The sequence below is a fragment of the Centropristis striata genome, chromosome 4 (genome assembly GCF_030273125.1).
Source record: "Centropristis striata isolate RG_2023a ecotype Rhode Island chromosome 4, C.striata_1.0, whole genome shotgun sequence".
Lineage (NCBI taxonomy): Eukaryota > Metazoa > Chordata > Actinopteri > Perciformes > Serranidae > Centropristis > Centropristis striata.
Genome location: NC_081520.1, coordinates 16,928,011 through 16,948,884, shown reverse-complemented (window position 1 = coordinate 16,948,884; position 20,874 = coordinate 16,928,011). Strand labels below are relative to the sequence as shown.

Sequence of the window (20,874 nt, the reverse complement as noted above, 5' to 3'; positions counted from 1 at the left end):
AAGTAACTTTATACTTTGACTTCACTACATTTTGAGGCAAATATTGTACTTTTTACTCCACTACATTTAGTTTTTTTAGGTCAAGATTCAACACAAATTTAGTTAGGTCAACTAAAGCTACTTAAAAAAAGTAGTTCACATTACATTGACAATGTCAAGTTTATTTATAGAGCACATTTAAAAACAATCTCAGTTGACCAAAGTGCTGAACAGTTACAATAAATAAATAAATATAATAAAAATCATACACAAAGATAGTTGTAGATAAAAACTATGAAAACGAACTGGTTTAAACCGGCTGTTACATGATCAGGAGGTCATACTGGGGGCTTTTAGTAAAGCAGAGGACTTAACAGAAAATATACCACATGGATACACATACTAATTATGAAATTGTTATTAATAAATGAACTCCATTAAAGATATAGAATAATATGGTTCAGTAAAGAATACTAACTACTACGTAATAAACACAGCTATATAGTATTAAATTATATATAACATCTAGCTTTAAGTAATGGATATTAAATGTAAAGATGAAATAACATCTCCTAAATGGATAAATATGGAAATTATTATTATTAATTTACTATTAATAATGACTAAAAAGAGACACAAAATGACAAAAAAAGACACGAAAAGACACAAAATGACCAAAAAGACACAAAAAGATACAAAATGACCAGAAAAAGACACAAAATGACTAAAAAAAGACACAAAATGAAACAAAATGACTAAAAAAAGACACAAAATGACCAAAAAAGACACAAAATGAGAAGACAGAATGACCAAAAAAAAACCCACAGAAGACACAAACTGACTAAAAAAGACACAAAATGGCCAACAAAAGACACAAAAATGACCAAAAAAGACACAAAGAAGACACAAAATGACCAAAAAATACACAAAATAACCAAAATTGTTACGCTAAACACACAAGACCCAAATAAAATCGAATCCCACTAGAATAAAAACCAGAGTTGGATGACAGGATCACACACAATCACAAGATCACATTTATGTTGGTTTTTCTTTGTTTCTTTTTGGTTCAAAATGTTGATCCAGTAAGTCAGAATAAAAAATCAATTAGCCTATTATTAGGTCATATAGCTGAAATATATATAAACCAACATGGCATTTTTAAAAAAATTAAGTGGTGTATACAGGCAGGATTAAAAGGATTAAAAAATTGACAAAATAGCGCAAAACTCCATAGAGTTAATCAGGAGAATTGATTATGAAATCCAACGGCCGCCTACGTCACCTGTCAGCCACCTGTCTCCATGGCAACAACGACCATGGGGCCAAACATGCGTGTTTTAAGTTACGCAAACAGCTTCGTGAATGGACGTCTCATATGTTTTAATGTTGATCTTTTCTGCGCCGTTTCTAAGGGGGAAGTTAGACGTCGCGTTGAGTATTTAATATTTCTGTGTTTATGAGAAGACGAGGCGTCGTTTCAATTAAAAATGGAATAAAAACGAAGACTTTTATCAGTGTGGACTGCACTGAAGGGGAATAAAAACAGTTACCAAGGCGGTGACGACGCACAGGACGAGGAGACAGCAGAGGGAGAGAGACAGAGACAGAGACAGACAGAGAGACACTCACTGCAGAAACCTGGTGAATTTAAGCCCAAAGAGGCACACAGGGAGCTGCTTTGTGGACTTTTCATGGACTTAAATTATCCGCAGACTCGCTGCTGACTTGTGCATGAAGACCATTTCTGATTGTGGACAGGTGAGCGCCTTGTTACTCTTAAAACTGTTGCTTTTCTGTTTAGACTTAGACTTAAACTTCACTTATTGATCCCTTTGGGGTGACTCCCTCAAGGAAATTGAAGTTCCAGTAGCATACAAATACAAATGCAATAAAAATAAACAATTGACAGTAAACAAAACAGTTAAATAAATGTAGAGAACTGTATGGAGGATGGATATAGATAAATAAATATGGAGGAATGTATGGTATTGTATTTTGTACAGTGGATAAATGACCAAATAAGAAGAAGACTTAAATTAGCAGTTAAATAAAATATTGCACGGTTATTGCACAAGAAAGGGAAGAAGATGAGTGTCCAGCTTATTATTCTAGAGTGAGTGACTCTCTCCTCCTCCTCCTCCAAGTGAGGAGTTGTACAGCCTGATGGCATGAGGGACAAAGGAGTTCTTTAGTCTGTTTGTCCTCCTTCTGGACTGTGGAATTCACTTCATTTCAGTTTAATTAAAATGGCATTATTGGCATAGCAGATTCGAGAGCAATAATACAACAAATCTGTTGATTTGTTGTCCCAGAAATTATTGGGATAAACAATATTATTTTATTGATTTATTGTCCCCAAGGGGAAATTCATTTTCACATGTGGAAAGACTGTATTAAAAGCAATTTTGCAACCTGTACATATTTCATAAAACCACTTATATACATTATTTTAGCAGCTAACAAACTGAAGTTTATAATATAACAAATTGGTTATGCCAGTGTAAATGGTTTTTGATGTTTTGCTAAAAAGTGTCCCAGGTCTCCCCATTCAACGGATAACATGACGCTCAACATTAACATCTCACAGCTCTTCTAAAAAAGCAAGTAATTACACCCTTTCAAAAAGCAAAGAAATTTTAATTCATTTAAATGTGATTTTTTTTTAAATTTATATTCTCAATAAGTAAAATAACATAGAAGAAATTACAGTGAAACGTGTCTGAATATTTTTTAAATATTTGTTCTTTGGGCTGAGGCACTGCACCCAGGTCTTATAAAGCTCTGCTGTTTGTCAACAAACATCATGTTGACGACATTATTAAGGAAACAGACCCACATTTAAACACAATGGGCGATACCGAGGTCAGCCAAAATTATCTTAGTCATGTCCATATATTAGTAAGTCTATATTGTAATTGTGACAGGTCTACCAAAGCAAAATGTAGTTAGAGGGTAGTTAGACGGCAGACAATAACAATGATATGAACATTAAGACAATATTATGACCTATATATATATATACAGAAATTGGAAACATTGGAAAAAGTATTCAGATCCCTCACTAAAGTGAAAAGTAAAACTACTAATACCACACTGTGAAATTACTCCACTACAAGGAAAAGTACACTGTAAAAAAAAAATCTGTTTAATTTACAGTGAAATACGGGCAGCTGTGGTTGCCAGAACTTCACCGTAAAACATACAGTGAGCGTATGTAAATGTAAATATCAGCAAAAACTGTAATTTATACTGAATGATCCCATTACTTTTAGGATAATTGTGTCATCATGGTATTTCTCCATTAATTTTACATGAAAATGTTATATTTTTACAGCAAAACTGTGTGTTTTCTACAGTTTATGACAGTAGAATTTAAAGTTTATGCTGTTCTTTGATTAACAGTAATTAAAAGTTTCTATTACGGTGATGTACAATGTTTAATTTCTAACTATTTCTGATGCAATTTGACAGTGTTTTACTGTAATTTCTACAAACATTTTTTACAGTGTAATAAAGTATCACCATCCAAATGTACTTAAGTATCAAAAGTTATTATTTGTATTGATGCATTTATGTAAGCGGTGTTTGATTTTGTAAAGATAGGGCTCATTTTAACTACTTAATATACTGTTATGAGGTCCAATGTAACTAGTTACATTCCACCACTGCATATACACACACACACGCACACACAGACAGACACACACACACACACACACACACAATGTATGTATACACACAGGTATATAAACACTTTACTTTTTCACTCTTTTATTTTCTTTTTTAATTCTAACTCTGTTTTTTAGATTGAGTTTTTATTACTAATTTATTGTTTTACTGTTTTTAGTATTTTATTGTTTTGTATTTATAACTATATTTGTGTATGATTTTAATTGTATTTTAATAACTGTTCAGTACTTCAGTAAGCATGTAATTCATTGTAAATCTCTCTACAAAAAACCATCAACCATTCTTTAATCATTTTTTAATACCATGTGGTCTAATACGCATACATTTGCATTATTGTTTCATTCTTGGAATCTATTAGTATTCTATTAAATGAAGTGGTGAGTTTGTATAAAGGTTTGTCTTTTGACAGGTGACAGCTACTAACTGCCCGATGGAGAAATATGAAAAGCTGGCCAAAATTGGCGAGGGCTCCTACGGCGTGGTGTTCAAATGCAGACACCGAGATAACGGGCAGATAGTGGCTATCAAGAAGTTTGTGGAATCTGAAGATGATCCCGTCATTAAGAAGATTGCATTGCGAGAAATACGTATGCTGAAGGTGAGAAGAGATGAGTATCACCCAATAGTATCAAGTGTGCTTGCATCTAAAACCGCAGGTGGACACGTGCACACGCACGCACACACACACACACAGGTACACATGCACTCGATAAGTTATGTGATCTGTTACTTTGTTAGGTTATGCCTTGGTATTATTACTAGTCACACATCATACACAAGACAGCTTCAAAGAGTTAAAAAAATATTAAAATTTAAAAGGTCTTGAAAATAAACTCAATAACAGAAGTATTTCTAAAAGAAATGGAATGAAAATAAAGACATACAAGTTAAACAAAAGCCATAAAGACAACATTAGAGTGTTTTAAGTCAGTCAGAAGCGAGCAGAGCTTAGATCCTCTGTTTGCTTAATTAAACATTTTGTTAAGCCTTTTGGTCTGTAGAGCACTAACAAAGTGTTTTTATTCTCTGTTGGGTTTGCAGCAACTGAAGCATGTGAATCTGGTCAACCTGCTGGAGGTCTTTAGGAGGAAAAGACGGTTGCACTTGGTGTTTGAATTCTGCGAGCAGACCGTCCTCAACGAACTGGAAAAACACCCTCGAGGGTAGGTCAGGGGAAACAGCTATGCCATTTATCAGTGGCGGGCGGTGCATTTCACACTTAGGCCTTCAGTGATGTCCAACTTAGTCAATAAATACCTTTCGTTATGCCAGCATTTATAACACCAAGACTGGAGAGTAGTTAGAAACACACTTAAGCACTACTAGGCATTGCATCACCTCAGTTGTGTACAAAATGGGCTATTATCAACAATACCGCATTAGCAATTAAAACATATCTGATACGCTACTGTCAAAACTTAAAAATAAAAGGGTCTTTAAAATGATCTTTCCAAAAAGTTTTATTAAATGAGTCCACAAAGAATATGCAAGCTTTAACAAGATTGTACAATAAATTGCAAAATCGCAGTTTAATATCAGAAAGACACTAACAAGACGGCCATACTTTGGCGACAGCGACACAATAAACAAGTCTCTTTGTGAAAAAACTTTTTCATGTCAAAACGTGACGGATCACGACTTTCTGTGACCTGTTGCTTTGAGTACAACCACACAGCTGCGCCAATGCGCCAGATTATTTACATACCGTTAACAGTCCCGGGTGTGACTCTGTTGATCTGCATAGCACTGCCGTGGCTCAAACTAGTAAGTATCCATATCCAATCACAGGACGCGTAAATGTCACATTCAACGTGAGGCCAGCTAGAGGGCCTTACTGACACAACTCGTGATCTGATTGGATATCGCAACTATCTATCAACTGTATTTGCCCGTTCACTTACAGTGCACAGACACCCGCATTGTTGATTCTGAAGGCCCGGGCAGATTTCATACAGCCTGGCAACATAAGATAGCTGAATTCTGATTGGATAAAAACTCTAACCTAAAAACAACAGCACTGGAAGGAGCATAATATGACATGAGGAGAATATGAATACTTTTAGATATTTAGGGAAAGTAAATGAAAAATTAAATTAACCTTTATCATAATCATGATCATGATTTCTGGTTATGTTAGGCCAGCAGAGAAGGCCTTGCTGGCCCTGACGGCCCACCACTGCCATTTATATAGCCCAGAATCTCAAATTTGCCTCGAAAACCTTAACAGTCTGTTTCCACTACAGCCCCAGTCCCCGGAATGAGGCGGGTCTCACTCGCCGAAACGCCCCTAATTTGAATACGAGCCGTCCGGAGCTGACTTTTGTCGGGACTTTTTTGTCCCTGTAGAAGAGCAGGGCCTTTTTTCTCCCCTGAAAAAAAGCCTGGTTACTGATTGGATAGATCGCTAAGCAGGATGTGACGTAGTACTCTACACGACAACAACAAACTCCATTTGTAAAAGCCAGCGAAGAAGTGTTGCCAACTTAGCGACTTTGTTGCTATATTTAGACTATTTTTCAAGAAAGCAACTGACAAATCCAGCGACTTTTTCTGGTGTTATTGGAGACTTTTGGAGACTCGTTCTTACTCTTCTTAACGAGCTGCGGGGGCCGGAGGCCCGTTTAGAAAAGTAAGAACGAGTCAAAGCGGCACATTCCTCCTGCAGCAGTCTCTCCCAGCTGCAGAGCCGGAGGGGATGTTAACCCCTTAGCGTCCAGTCTGCAAATTGCTAACAGGCTAACAGTTAGCTCTGTAGCAGTACAGTGTGTATGTGCTGCTGCTGCAGGAGGTGTTAGCTTAGCGATCTCTGTTTGTTTACAACAAGCACCGGACACTCTGTGCACAGTTAGCGATACCGGTTAATTCACCATCACGATGTTTATGATCAGCGGAGACGCTGTGCGTAATTAGCCATGCTGCTTTCTTTATGATCAGCTGCTGACGTTGTGCACAGTTAGCGGCGGCAGCCACAGTTGCGTCTTCCGTGCCTAATCCATCGCGTATGTGATCACCATGTATGTGAAAACCACACATCACCTCCAGAGTCTCTAAATCCCTCTGGGGGCTAACTTGTAATGGAGACACGGCTAATACGACACCCTCTGTCCTCTGGCCCTCACACAGAACAAAGAAAAAGTCCTCAAAAACAAAAAAAAACCTTTGACGTAGGGGGAAAAAAGAAGAAGAAGAAGTTCCCCCTCCTAGGACGGACAGACACACAGTAGATTTGCAACCTAAATTAGGGTTAACTTCCTCGTTCTCAACTACAACGTTATATATAATGCTGCTTACATGCTACATCAGTTATTTTCACTGACTATACAATAATGCACAGCTACTTTTACTTTTGTCTTGTACTTCTTTTTCTTTATATACAATGGGCCTCATTCATGAAACGTGAGCAGAACGAATTTGTGTGTAAACCGTTCGCAGACGGAAATTTACGTGCATCTCCGCATTCATCAATATTTTAGTAGCTCCGATCTTTTCGTAGCTACTAACAAAATCTACACATGCTGCTGACCACACGTAGTGCTTGTGTAAATTTAAGAACGCATATAAATAATGCTCGTCACTGTTGGAAATTACAATTTTAATTCATAATGCGTTCTGTTATGTACACAATACGCAGATGCCTTTGAAACATGTGATATAAACATGACAAACGATTAAAAATATAACATATTTAGTTAAATTAGTTGGCAATTGGCGGGATTAAGATTCAGATTAAACTCATAATTGTGAATTATCTATGTAAATTGACTCAATAGATTACGCGTTATTTTCTACATGTTAAATGATGATAATAAAAATATAGGCTAATAATAAAATCACAAAAAGGATGTAAACCATTACCATATCTGGATCAATTCTAATTAAACCTCCCACAGTATAAAAGGCCCTCAGTCCTAGTTAATGGTAACCATGGCTGAACTTGCACTTCTACATGATTTGGCGCAAGGCGCTATTTGGAGAGAGCGGTACTTCAGGGATCGGGCAGATCTGTTGGCTGAGAAAGATGAATGGTTGATTAGTCGTTTCAGACTACCGAGACCAATTCTGTTGCATTTATGCAACATTATGGAGCCTAATCTGACGAGGCCAACAAAACGCAGCCATGCCATCCCTGCACACCTACAAGTGCTATCTGTGCTTGGCTTCCTAGCCACAGGGACGTTCCAGCGGGAGATAGGTGACAGGTCCGGCATTTCGCAACCATCCATGAGCCGCATCCTGCCTGCAGTTCTCAGAGGTATCATTAAATTAATGCCAGAGTATATCCAATTTCCATATGGCGCACAACGGCAGACAGAAGTAATGCAGGGGTTCAGTGCAGTTGCAAACATGCCAGGTGTTATCGGTGCCATAGACTGCACACACGTACGCATCAAGGCTCCATCCGGTGATGCATTTGCTAACATTAACCGGAAAAACTTTCATTCCGTGAATGTGCAACTGATCTGTGACGCAAAGTGTGTGTTGTTAAACGTTGTGGCACGGTGGCCCGGTGGGACGCATGACGCATTCATCCTGCGTAATTGCGCAGTTGGCACGCGTTTGGAGGATGGACCTGTGAGAGACGGCTGGCTCATTGGTAAGAATATAGCCTGCATAATCACATGTGTGTGTTATATATGGACTTACCCTTCTATATCCATAGGGGATAGGGGTTACCCACTGACGCCGTGGCTTATGACCCCACTGGCCAGCCCGCAGACACCACAGGAGCTGTCACACCACTACTAACAGATGAAAATAAAATTTTTTTTTGGACTCCACTTCTCCCAAAATAATTTCAATCTCCGCTTCGGAAAAATTCTTTTTTCTTTCTCGTTCTTTTTTTCTTTGTGCCATGACTGACAGGTCGACAGGATGCCGCTACACACCTCCTTATATGGTGGTCATCAGCAATTCATGGGCGGGGTTCATGCTAATTGCTGATTACCGGGAGCGCGCTGCCACCTTACGATGGATTGGCATTCATGATCATACACACGTGTTTATGATCAGATCTGAGTTTCCCGCGGCGTTCATGAATCCGGAGTAGGTTTTTAGTAGCGTAGGCTTTTATGTGCAAATCTACGCACAAATCTACTAACGTTTCATGAATGAGGCCCAATGTGTTTAGTTGTAATGTTGTATTTTAAAATTGTGGTATTTTCACACTTACTAAAGTAAAGGATCTGAATATTTCTTCTACCACTGAAAAAGTGGGCCTCTCTTTTTAAGGAGCTATCTGTTTGGAGTATTTGTCAAGTGTTTTGCAGCAACAAGAGAAGGGCAGCAGAAAGAATTACAATTAAGAGGGAGTCACGATTCTTGCCAAGAGATTTGAAGAAGTAGAGAGTTGGCAGCAGAGTGAGGGAGGAGCAGCCAAGGCTGAAAATATCACTTAAGTACTGAAGGAAGAGTTCTCCTTTTTTACTCCGTGCTTTGAGCACTTCTCATGCAGTTTATAGTCACAAGATAAGATTGTCTTTGTCATGTGAAGTCACACAGCAAGCCCAGGCCACAATGGCAAGTTGCTATCAGACCGTCGTGGCCTTTTCCCACAATGCCGTGCAGCAGAAACTCTAGCTGCTCCTGAAAACAAAGGCGCCGTCGCTGTTAGAGACCAGCCTAAGGTTACCCGGGTGACAAGAGGGCTGTGTAAAGCACCACTTCTTTTTTTTTAAATAATAGACAAGTAAAACATGACTGGTAAATAGGTTTTGTTTGTTCCTCTTACAATGATCGATATCCCTTTGTTTGTCCTCCTCCACAGCGTCCCAGAGGCTCAGCTGAAGAGCATAGTGTGGCAGACTCTGCAGGCTGTCAACTTCTGCCACAAGCACAATGTCAGTATATTTTGATTACATATTCATGAATTTTATAAAATATATTTAATGTATTTTTTATTTCTTCTCTGTATCTTAAAGGATATGTGTGGGGCTTTTCAAGAATGCCTTAAAGCAGTACCTTAACTGGAACATAATCCACTCACTGCAAAAAAAGTGTCTAAAAACAATATAAAAACACTAAATCTGAGGGAAATTATCTTGAGTTAATTTCTTATTTTAAGCGTACAACATGCTTATTTCTAGATTTAATAATCTTAATTTAATAAATCTTTTGAAATTATCTGTCCTTGCAGCAAGATAATTTCCCTCAGATTTAGTGTTTTTATCTTGTTTTTAGACACACCTTTTTTGCAGTGCAGCCTCATGTAAGATCCAGCTTCTTAACCATGTGTTATTATACAGAGTGTAGACTGCATATTTTTTAACAGTGTCATTAGAACAACAAATTGTTACCACAACAAATAACCGAACATACAGCATCTAATTTTTAAAAGTCTGGGCATCCTTTACATTCAATGTTTTACTCTGGACTATTTTATTGTTGTTATTTATTGCTTTAATATTCTGCTTAACTTTGTATCAGGTAAGCACTTATATTTTAGTCATGGTTAATCTGTTGACTGTGGCTAGCTCAGCAGGAATCAGTTTGGATCATGAGCAGGACTGTCTATTAGACAAATGCACCATCAAAAACTATAAAGCTTAGGGCTGTTTCCACTACCACCCAATACCCAGAATGAGGCGGGTCTCACTCGCCGAAACGCCCCTGATCTGAACACGAGCCATCCAGAGCAGACTTTTGTCGGGACTTTTTTCGTCCCTGTCGAAGAGCAGGGCTGTTTTTCTCCCCTGAAAAAAGCCTGGTTGCTGATTGGACAGAACGCTAAGCAGGATGTGACGTAGTACTCGACGCCACAACAACACGCAACATTTGTAAAAGCCGGAGAAGTAGTGTTGCCAACTTAGCGACTTTTTTGCTATATTTAGCGACTTTTCAGACCCCCTTAGTGACTAATTTTTAAAGAAAGCAACTGGAGACAAATCCAGCGACTTTTTCTGTTGTTATTGGAGACTTTTGCAGACTCGTTTTTACTCTTCTTAACGAGCCGCCCTCCCCCGCAGCTCGTTAAGAAGAAAGAGTGAGTCGGCACAGTCCTCCTGCAGCAGTCTTTCCCAGCTGCAGAGCCGGAGGGGATGTTCACCCCTAGCGTCCAGTCTGCAAATTGCTAATAGGCTAACAGTTAGCTCTGTAGCAGTACAGTGTGTATGTGCTGCTGCTACAGGAGGTGTTCACTTAAGCTAAGTGATTACGCAGCAATCTAAAACCATACGTCACCTCCGGAGTCTCGTAAATCCCTCTGGGGGCCTTTTTGTAATGGAGACACGCAGAGTGAGCGGACTTTTGAGAGGGCGTGGCCTGAGACTTTCCCGGTGGCCACTTTTCCCCCTAAAGGAAACACGGCTCTTGTGAACAATTACTCTCACTTGTTCCCATCCACAATGAGCAAACTGAATTTGTTTAGGCTTCAATTCCTGCATTAGGAGTCATTGAAGTCTCAGTGTCTGCATTGCAGTATTCAGTTTCAACATTTGGTTTCTGATCTCTTGCTATTGTTCCTCTACACCTGTGCCCATTCCTAATTTGCCAGCCTGACTACAATGCCGATTACAAGAAGTTGGGTCAATGTATAAAACCTCAATTAAAGCTGAACACTTCAGATTGTGAATTGACCAACACAGATGTGTATCAGTTTGAACACTAACGTCGTAAAACCCCGGTGAGGTTCAGAGGAAGAGTTAGGATGAGACCAAAAGAAATGTTCAGCCAAAAGCTTATAACAGAGGAACTGTAAGTCCAAATTAATGTATAAGGGTTCATTTTAAAGCTAACATCTTCTGGTTTGATTTAGCTTCATTCATGTGGCTAAAACACAGCTGAAACAATCAGTTAAAAAACAACTAAAAAAAACTTACCCCACTCTTATCCTGCTGATGGGCAGGTGGGTTTTAAGAGGTTCAATTTATTGTTTTTGTACCGTTTCATATTGATTATCAGTCACAAAGGGTTAGCAAATTATCAGATTCTGCTTTATTAATGTTTTTAATGAATTTCCGTTTTCTTTTGTAAGAAACCCAGTTGCCACTAGCCTGAGGTGCTAATTGGCCGAAGAGGCGCTCTGTGTATCTTCGTCGCAGAAAATTTAAATGTAATTTTGCGAACTGAATGTTCAGTTCCAAACTAATAAATTCAATTTCAAATTACAATTCAGATTCAGTTTTTCAATGCAATGATTCAAATTGAACAATACAAATTCAAATTATGTGATTCAAATTCAGTTTTTAATGCAATTATTCAAGTTAAGCAATTCAAATTCAAATATAAATAATTCAAATAATTCAAAAGTTTCTGGTGGCACATATTTCAGCCCATATCTTTCTCTGTATCACATGGCCATTCTTGATGCTGAGTGTTTGTGTTGCAGTGCATCCATCGTGATGTGAAGCCAGAGAACATCCTCCTCACCAAAACCGGAGTCGTCAAGCTCTGTGACTTCGGCTTCGCCCGCATTCTGAGTAGGTCATCCAGAGAGCGAGTGCATTTATGTGCTTTTAGTGTTAATTTGCCTCTAATGACTTATTCAACACAGAAGCTGAATCAGCTCCTGCTGAAGGCCTCCTCACTTTCAATGTAACAGTGAATGCATTGCACAGGTGGAGCATTCAGCCAGTTAGTGCGTCTCTGTGTAGTGTGTCTCTGTTTACCCTTCCTGCCTTAGGTTTCGGTGTTAAGTTACCATACATTAACATGTAGTCAATCACCATGCCTTGTAATCCCTTCCTCTACAATGTACGTGTTATTTAGTATTCATTATTTAGCCTCTAAGTGCATGTGTGTCCGTACAACGTCTCTCCATCTGTCTGTGTGTGGGTATACTCAGCAGGACCGGAGGACGACTACACAGACTACGTAGCGACCCGCTGGTACCGGGCCCCCGAGCTGCTGGTTGGGGACACTCAGTACGGGCCCCCTGTGGACGTGTGGGCTCTGGGCTGTGTCTTCGCTGAGCTGCTCCACGGAAATCCACTGTGGCCCGGGAAGTCTGACGTTGACCAGCTCTACCTCATCCGAAAAACTCTAGGTACACTAAGGCCCCGTTCACACGAGGACGGTCTGAACAGAAGACGCAAAAGTGGCGACGCGTCTTCACTTTTTATTCCTCGTTTAGACGAGCATTTTCGGGAGGAAATCTGCGTACACACGGTGACGCAAAAGTGTGTGAAATTCGATTGTATGCAGCCAGGCGGCATCACTTAAAGCGATAAGAGCATCTTTGGGCATGCAGAAGTTTTCACGCCACACATTTTCATCAGATACTCCTTCCACAAAGTTATCCACCATCCACTAGATCTCCCAGGTCTCGTTCACAGCCGTCTGGCTCGCCTCCGACGAATTGCTGCATCCAAAATGTGATGGAGGTAATTACAGATCCTTCTCTGTTCAGTAATACTATCTGTACATATCCTGTACATTTGGTGGAAAGACTCCTGTAAGTTTATTAGAGCTGCCAGAGCAGCTTGAAGGTCCGACGCATGGAAATAATCCCACATTTGTTTATTTTCCTGTACTGGAGCATGTATGTGACGTAAACACATACGTGACGTGAGCAGATCTGAGCAGAGTTTTGCGTCTTGGCAGTGTAGACGGACACGATACGGCGGAGCGTATTTAACTTTTCCACTTTAGAGGGTGGTTTCAGTTTTTTGCGTCTTTAAGCCCCCAAAACGCCGTCACCGTCCAAACGAAAGGCACTTCCGATAAAATATTTTGTCGTTTTCACCCGCGAGCGTTCATGTGAACGGGGCCTAAGAGACCACATCAGTGGGTGCTTAAAGGGACACTTGACTTAGTGACTAAAGGGGACAACAAATTTTGCAAGTCAAGTCAAGTCAAATTTATTTCTATAGCGCATTTACAGATGGCTGAGCCGCACCAAAGTGCATAAAGTGCAATATAATACAGAATTGACAAAGGTGAAAGAAACAAAAACAAAAACAAAAACAAACACAAAAAGGGTTAAAGACATTGCCTGCAAGAGTTAAAATAAATTAAAAGAAGAAGGGATCATTTTAAAGGCACTGAGGGATTACTAGGGGACACTGTTCCCTATCACCTGCTGGAGGAAAACTTTAATTGAAGGCAAGAGAAAAGAGGTGATTTTTTAAAGTGTGACTTAAAAACATTTAGGGACTGCGCTGCACAGATGTGGATGGAGGCAGGTCCAGAGTCTGGGGGCTGCTACTGAAAAGGCCCTGTCGCCCCTTGTTTTTAATCTGGACCTGGGCTCCTCCAACATGTGCAAATCAAGGACTATTTGTAGATCACCCTCTGTGCGTTTACAGGTATTAATGAGACAAATTTAAGCCCATAGATAAAGAACTTCAGAAACTTACTGAATAGGAAACTTGGCCATTCTACATTCGCACAAGTATAGAATGCAAGCCCTGCTCTTTTATTTTTAAGGAGATGGATCTCAGTGAAACATGCAACAACAGTCAGATTCCTTGTACGTGTATAAAAATACAGGTAAAGCTGATTTTGACAGGTTCATTAAAGACCTTAAGGTTTGCAAACCTTTCACTAAAACGTCCACTATCACACACACAGATTAAAATTCTACTTCTGTAAAGATTTAAAAGATGTCATTTGTGACCTCAGGTGACCTGATCCCTCGTCACCAGCAGGTCTTCCGCTCCAACGTTTTCTTCAGCGGAGTCAGTATTCCTGAACCTGACACGACGGTATGAATCCTGTTACCATTAAGAATGCATATATTCTTTATAACGAGGCCATGTGGTGTCGTTGATGTTACTATTTCTCATTTATTTTTGATCTTAGGAGCCCTTGGAAAAGCGCTTCTATGGCGTGCCTCTTCATGCCCTCCAGGTTATGAAGGTACGTTCAGTGTGAAGCAGCCTGACAGATATACAGGCATGGGAAATATTATCGGCCGATTGTAGCTTAGCACAGATATATCTGTGTCTGTTGACTGTAAATGTTACAAGTCACAAGAATTATTAGAGAAAGTAGAGCCTGACAGATATATCGGTTGACAGATATTAACGGCTGAAATTATCCTATCAAAGGCAGTATCGATATATATGCTGTCCGATATGTGCTGTTATAAAAACTTTTTTTACACAATATATAATGCAGAAAATGTTGCTTGCCATGGATTAGAAATGGTGTTCTTTTTCTTAAATACACTGCAAAAAGGTGTGTCTAAAAACAAGATAAACATAATAATTTATCTTACATACATAATTTATCTTGTTTTAAGAATTAATTTCTTATTTTAAGCGTTCAACATGCTTATTTCTAGATTTAACAATCTTAATTTAAGAAATCTTGTCAAGTGAAATTATCTGTCCATGCAGCAAGATCATTTCCCTCAGATTTAGTGTTTTTATCTTGTTTTTAGACACACCTTTTTTGCAGTATAGTCCGCCATTGCCTGAAACTGAAAAGTAATGATGTTTATTTAGCTTTTTATTCCTATTTGTTCTTTATTTTCTCAGTTATCATTTATAGAATTGGCTGACAATTGAATTCATTGTATAATGTACAATATATATATATATATATATATATATATATATGTGTGTGTGTGTTTGTGTGTGTGTGTGTGTGTTTGTGTGTGTGTGTGTGTGTGTGTAACAATGTTAAATATTATTTAATAAGAGAAAGTAGCTCTTTGGGTACGTTTGCAGAGTGGTGAAAAGTTGGTGCACAATCCACATAAAATTCATTTCAGCTCAAAACATTTCCTTTATCTGCCACCATATCAGTTATTGATGATTTCCCCCCCTCCAAAATCAGTATCAGCATCGGCCTCAAAAATATCATATTGGTCGGGCTCCAGTCAATTTGTTCTACACCTACTATATGTTTGAAGTCATTTATAAAACGTGTTGCCATTACATACTGCAGTGATAAGCTCAAGGCAAAGTCAGTGCTCTGAAATGATAAATATTTCTAAATGCCAATGCTCCATGTTAACTTTGTGTGAGTAGTCGTGCCTGGTGATGGACCCCTCCCTCCGGCTGTCCTGTGAGGAGCTGCTGGAGCTGCCTTACTTCCAGGAGGAAGGAGTCAACTGGGGCCGGGAGGGAGAACGCCCGGGAAGACGACATGACAAAGCCTCCCGACGTAGACAACCAGGCGTAAGTAACAAGACAACAGCTTAGTGGTGTAAGAAATGATCCCATGATCCCAAACCTGCAAACTGGGCACACATCTCCTTTAGTTAGTCACTGTACCTCAACATGTCTCTGCTTGGTTACTGGCAGTGGTGAAAATGAACTAAAGGACTTTTATTTTGGTACTTGAAGCAGATTTTGATGCTAATAGTTTGTGTAGTTTTACTTAAGAAATGTTTTTAGACTAACAGTAATTTTGGATTAATGTATTGAGCAGGGCTGGGCGACATGGACCAAAAGTCATATCCCGATATATTTAGGCTGAATATCGATATGTATCCCGATATTTTTATCACAAAGTGAGAGCAAATGTTCAGTCAAAGCCAAATATGACATGTCACAAGTAGTTTTATTGAAACCATTTAAGTGAACATAAGTACTGTATAACAACAGGAGTATCTTTAAAAAAATAAAAAAAAACGGTTCCATAAAGTGCATATTTAAATTAAAAAATATATCTTAAATAAAAATAGCCTATGAAATAAAATAGGCCAATCTCTTTCTGAAAAAAATATATTTACAGTTGCAAGATGAGCATGTGAACCCTCTGGAATTACAAGGTTTTCTGCATTCATTTGTCATAAAATGTGATCTGATCTGCATCACTTTGAATGTGTAATGGATGTGTTCAATAAGGACATGAAACATTATAATTGTTTGTGTGGTATTAGGTTAAGCATGTTGTGTTTGTCTATACTTGCGACTTAGATGCAAATAAGATCACATTTTATGACAAATGAATGCAGAAAACTAGGTAATTTCAAAGGGTTCACATACTTGTTTCTTGCAACTGTATATGAGAAAAGAATAATGAACATTAAAAAATAACTAAATATGACAAACCCTAATGAGGGCAGCATTTATATAGAAAGAAAGAAAAAAATGAACTATATCATGTGATATGGTCGAATTCCATATCACATTTAAAAATATATCAATTTATCTTTTATATTAATATATCGCCCAGCCCTAGTATTGATACTTCTACCTCAGTTCAGGATCTTGATACTTCTTCCAACATACTTCTCATATCTGTACATAGATGTTTAGTATGTTGCAAACACCAAAAATACAATACACAGGCTTAATTTGCTAGACAAAAGAGCTGCCATTCAATCTAACTTGCATTAATTCAAACTGACCACTCAAAGAAGAAACTACCTACTTATAACAGCCACCGTTTCGCTCGAGAATCATTTTAAATGATGGTCTCATCCTTACAAAGCATAATTTCAACCCTTTTTCTCTCTCTGTCTTCTTCTTACCTGTCTGTCTCTAGGCTCAGTACCTGCCTCAGTTACCAAACAGCAACATCTCACCAGCACCGGATGTAAAGAAACAGGTGAAGCATAAATATCACCTGCCCAACATTTAATAAAGCAACCAGTTTGTGGCTGAGCTGAGAAAGATGGACTTGTGCTAAGCTTTGTGCAATCAAAATGTTTGTCTGAAGATGCATATATGCTTGGTGTGAGAGTCAAAAAGTGTATTTTAATTCTACAATCACTTTCACCTGTCATTTTTGACAACATTATTCCTTAATACTCTTTACACAACTAACAATAGTTTGGTATTTACAGTTTAAGGTTAGGCAACACACACGTTTCTGTTAGTGTCTTACAGTTCTATTACCAAAGAAAGCAGCAAGTATTAGTGAGAGTATCAAGTCTTCACATCTCTATGAAATTATATTACAGTTTTTCTCAGTCGCTTTGGTGCATTTCTCACATCACTATATACATTTGTACAACAGTTAATGCATTTCTCAAAACAATTAGTACAAACTGCAAAACCTACTTGATAATCTTCAAAAGTGTGTCACTTGCTCAAAATAAATAGCTCATTCCTCAAAAGCAAGTATTCATATCAATAAAAGTGTCATCAAGATGAAAAGTCCTGACACCATGTTGATGAACAAGATAGTCAAATGTCTCTGTCATGTTTTTATTATGACAGTTAACTCTATAAATGTTTTCTAGTGCAAAAAAGTCAGATCTTGGTGACGCTACCTGAAAATGCTCCAGACAGACTTTATACTATTTACAGCCATTAGAAAACTACAGTAAAGTTACATATTACTGTATTTAGTGAGGTAACTGAGTACAACACACTGAATATGTATGTTTCACAATTTTACTGCATGTGCTCTTTTCAATTCTAATTTGTTTACAGCATTGTGCAAAAGGAGAAAATCAGCCTTATTTACAACAAACATAAAGTCCCTTTGGGTCGAGCTGTGACAGTGTCACGGTGTTGTAGAAATGGTCCACACTATGTCCTGCTTGGTTCATATATGTTGTAAAGTGTTTATGGGTTTATGGATCGAGCTCTGAGTGATTGTAGAGAAGTGGCTTATCATTGGTTCAACTAATGCATCACACAGCCCTTCTCATCAGTGGAAGCTGAGGTTCACCTGAGAGAAATTGTTCAATTTAGGAGACATTTTCAGTAAAAAAATAAAGATTTAACATTTTTGTATGTAATGACTCAAGCAATGAAATGAGGACTATTAGTTTTATATGGAATGACTATCCAGCATTCACAAGTATAGTTAATTTTGACTGACATGACATAAGCAAATGATAATGTTATAAAACAGCAGAGTTGTATGAAAGCACTTGATGACTGTCCAAAGCATTTGTAATTTGTTGTAAGGAATGAGAAACTGCTACTATGATGAGCACAAATGACTAAATGTTGTGGAGGTTGAACTAACTGCTGTGCAAATGTTAATATTGATGTGAGAAATGCACCAAAGCGACTGAGAAAAACTGTAAATAGCTCAGAAAAGTTGCCAGTGTGCCATCATCACTTGTATGACGTAGTTTTATTGTTTTCTAGTCAATGACAAGAACTGATTTCCATTCAACTTTATGCTATTGCAAAATATGTACTACTGTTAGAATTAATCCATTTAACACATTAAAAAAACACATTTTTTGATACATTCTGATACATTTTATTCTGAAAATACATAGAATGAATATATAGCAATGATTTCGGGAGAATACACATTGTATGTTTTTTTGTATTATAAAACAAAATTAAATACTCAATATATACGAATCAGTACAACATACAATGATGCAATGTTGTGGAACTTACTGGGTCTAATCAAGGTTTTTTTAGTTGACACTCCACGTAATTTGATGGGTTTTGAAGATATTGCAGCTTCAATCTGACAGCGATCCCTAAAGACGTTCACTCTGTTGCTGGGACACCAGACAGTGATACAGTGGAAGCTGCATCACTGACACTGACAGCCTGACATGCAGCTTGACTGATAACCTGTCCTTGAACTCATCAAATTACAGATGTAGCTCCTTGTTAAACATCAGTGAACTCAAAAAATTTCCAACCTCCTACAAGAAGAAATACATCATTCAAAGTCGAAGTTCCTTATTTATAAACTGGGTGAAAATCCATCTACTTCAACTTCATGAAGAAGGAATTATCTGATGTCATACGATGGTAAACTGTCAGCTAAAAGGCACTCTTATACCTGGTTGAGTCTCATAAGGAAGGAGTAATGTATCCTATATTGGGTTGTATTTAATTAAAATACTTCAAATTTTACAGTAAAACCTGTTCAGCTTATGTTTCCAAGTACAAAAGTGCAACAAAATAACATGTATAATAGCACCTGTTTGCACATGCATCGTTTTTCCTCCACTTCTTTGTGTTTATATGCATGAAGGCTACACTGCTGAGAGGTCAATTGTGCCCTACAAAGTCTAACTGCAGTAACTACATTTTTGGTCAAAATTGAGTTCTAACTAAAAATGAACTCCTTGATATCTGTTTTATCTTGTGACAAAGTTTTAGATTTCAATTTTGCTTTATTTCAGAGAAATAGTTTATAAAAAACACAAAATCCAACTCAAAACCAAGTAGTAAATGCACTTACCACAGTCTACTTTGGATATATATACTAATTTAAACATAAAAATAATAGGAATTATAAGTTTATTTGAAACGGAAATTATTATGTAGTTAGTGATGAAGTAAAAAAGTGAGATAAAATTATATTAAAACTAAAATATAACATTACTTTAGAATATTAAGTCTAAAATACAAAAATATTTAAATAGAGTTGTTAAACACTTTTAAACACACTGATAACAAAATCAATTTGAAAATGTTTATTCACTGAAAACAAAATATAAAAGCTGAAAGAAGACAACAACATTATAGTTACTGCTCTGTTTATCATCACTATTAGAACCTTTTACAGCAAAACCAGAGTGCAGTAACTACGTTTTTGGGTCAAAGGTCAAATCATGATTTCTGAGCATAAAAATTACATCATCAATATATGTAGAAATAAGTGTCATATCACTTATCTACATATAACCAATTTTGCTGGCCAGTTAAAACATGTTAAAAAACTTTAAAGCAGTTTTTCTCAGTTTTACCTTTTGCGTAGTTACTGCAGTTAGACTTTGTAGGGCACAATAGTGTATAAATGTTTTTAAAAAAAACACAGTCAGCCATGTTTTCTTGTTTAGATTTGCCGTTGTGCAGCTGGAAGGCTTTGAGGTCAGAAGTTTAAAATTTCAACTGGGAAATTCCAACCCCTAATATTCACTGGCATGTAATCTGAGGATAAAGACCCCACAGTCAATTTGGAAAAATCACTCAGTTTGTCTTTAACAATAAAATACAATTGTTTTAAATTTTGTTTGTGTTTTATTGATGTGAAAAAAAACATTGTTAAATAAACATACAAGTGAGAAAACAAAAGAGCAACAATTACCCAAAATTACCATTTAAATCAGTACAAAAAGACAATGTTTGGAAGATCTCAAGACAAACAAAGACAAGAAGATAACAAAATTGAATTGCAGTTGATCATTTTTGGTTAGGCTGTTAACTGTTGTACCAGTGCCCCCTTGTGACGAAATGCACCGCTGCTCTGATGAAGAGGCACAGCACTTATAAGTGCAAAGTGGACTTTACTTCATGCAAACGGTGTGTGTTGTGTTCGTCTCTTAACACAATGTGAAACACACCTAATTACAGTATGATACTGCAGCTGGTTCCTGCTTTAAAGATACAGTTTCAACTTTTACATAAATATGTGGTAACACTTTATATCAGGGAA

At 37.6% G+C, this 20,874-nt stretch overlaps 1 protein-coding gene across 3 annotated transcripts; it reads left to right on the top strand.

Moving 5' to 3' along the window:
• Window positions 1-1,315: 1,315 nt before the first annotated feature.
• On the top strand, window positions 1,316-20,440 carry LOC131969596 (cyclin-dependent kinase-like 1). 3 transcript variants are annotated; one of them, XM_059330670.1, is made up of 11 exons: window positions 1,316-1,740; window positions 4,082-4,270; window positions 4,714-4,835; window positions 9,437-9,509; window positions 11,996-12,086; window positions 12,452-12,652; window positions 14,230-14,312; window positions 14,410-14,466; window positions 15,585-15,605; window positions 15,662-15,734; window positions 17,050-20,440. In XM_059330670.1, exons 1-10 carry the CDS (start codon window positions 1,714-1,716, stop codon window positions 15,704-15,706), a joined length of 909 nt encoding a protein of 302 aa, XP_059186653.1. In that variant the 5' UTR covers window positions 1,316-1,713; the 3' UTR covers window positions 15,707-15,734; window positions 17,050-20,440. The 3 variants fall into 3 exon arrangements, with proteins under 3 accessions (XP_059186653.1, XP_059186652.1, XP_059186651.1); XM_059330669.1 differs by having other exon boundaries at window positions 12,455-12,652; window positions 15,585-15,734; XM_059330668.1 differs by having other exon boundaries at window positions 15,585-15,734.
• Window positions 20,441-20,874: the final 434 nt, after the last annotated feature.

What these genes read in the sequence shown, in the direction of transcription:
- LOC131969596 (XM_059330668.1), top strand. Translation starts at nt 1,714, where the DNA reads ATGAAGACCATTTCTGATTGTGGACAG. An exon ending in GAGAAATACGTATGCTGAAG is followed by an intron (nt 4,271 to 4,713) that starts GTGAGAAGAGAT and finishes TTGGGTTTGCAG; the next exon opens with CAACTGAAGCATGTGAATCT. An exon ending in CCCGACGTAGACAACCAGGC is followed by an intron (nt 15,735 to 17,049) that starts GTAAGTAACAAG and finishes GTCTGTCTCTAG; the next exon opens with GCTCAGTACCTGCCTCAGTT.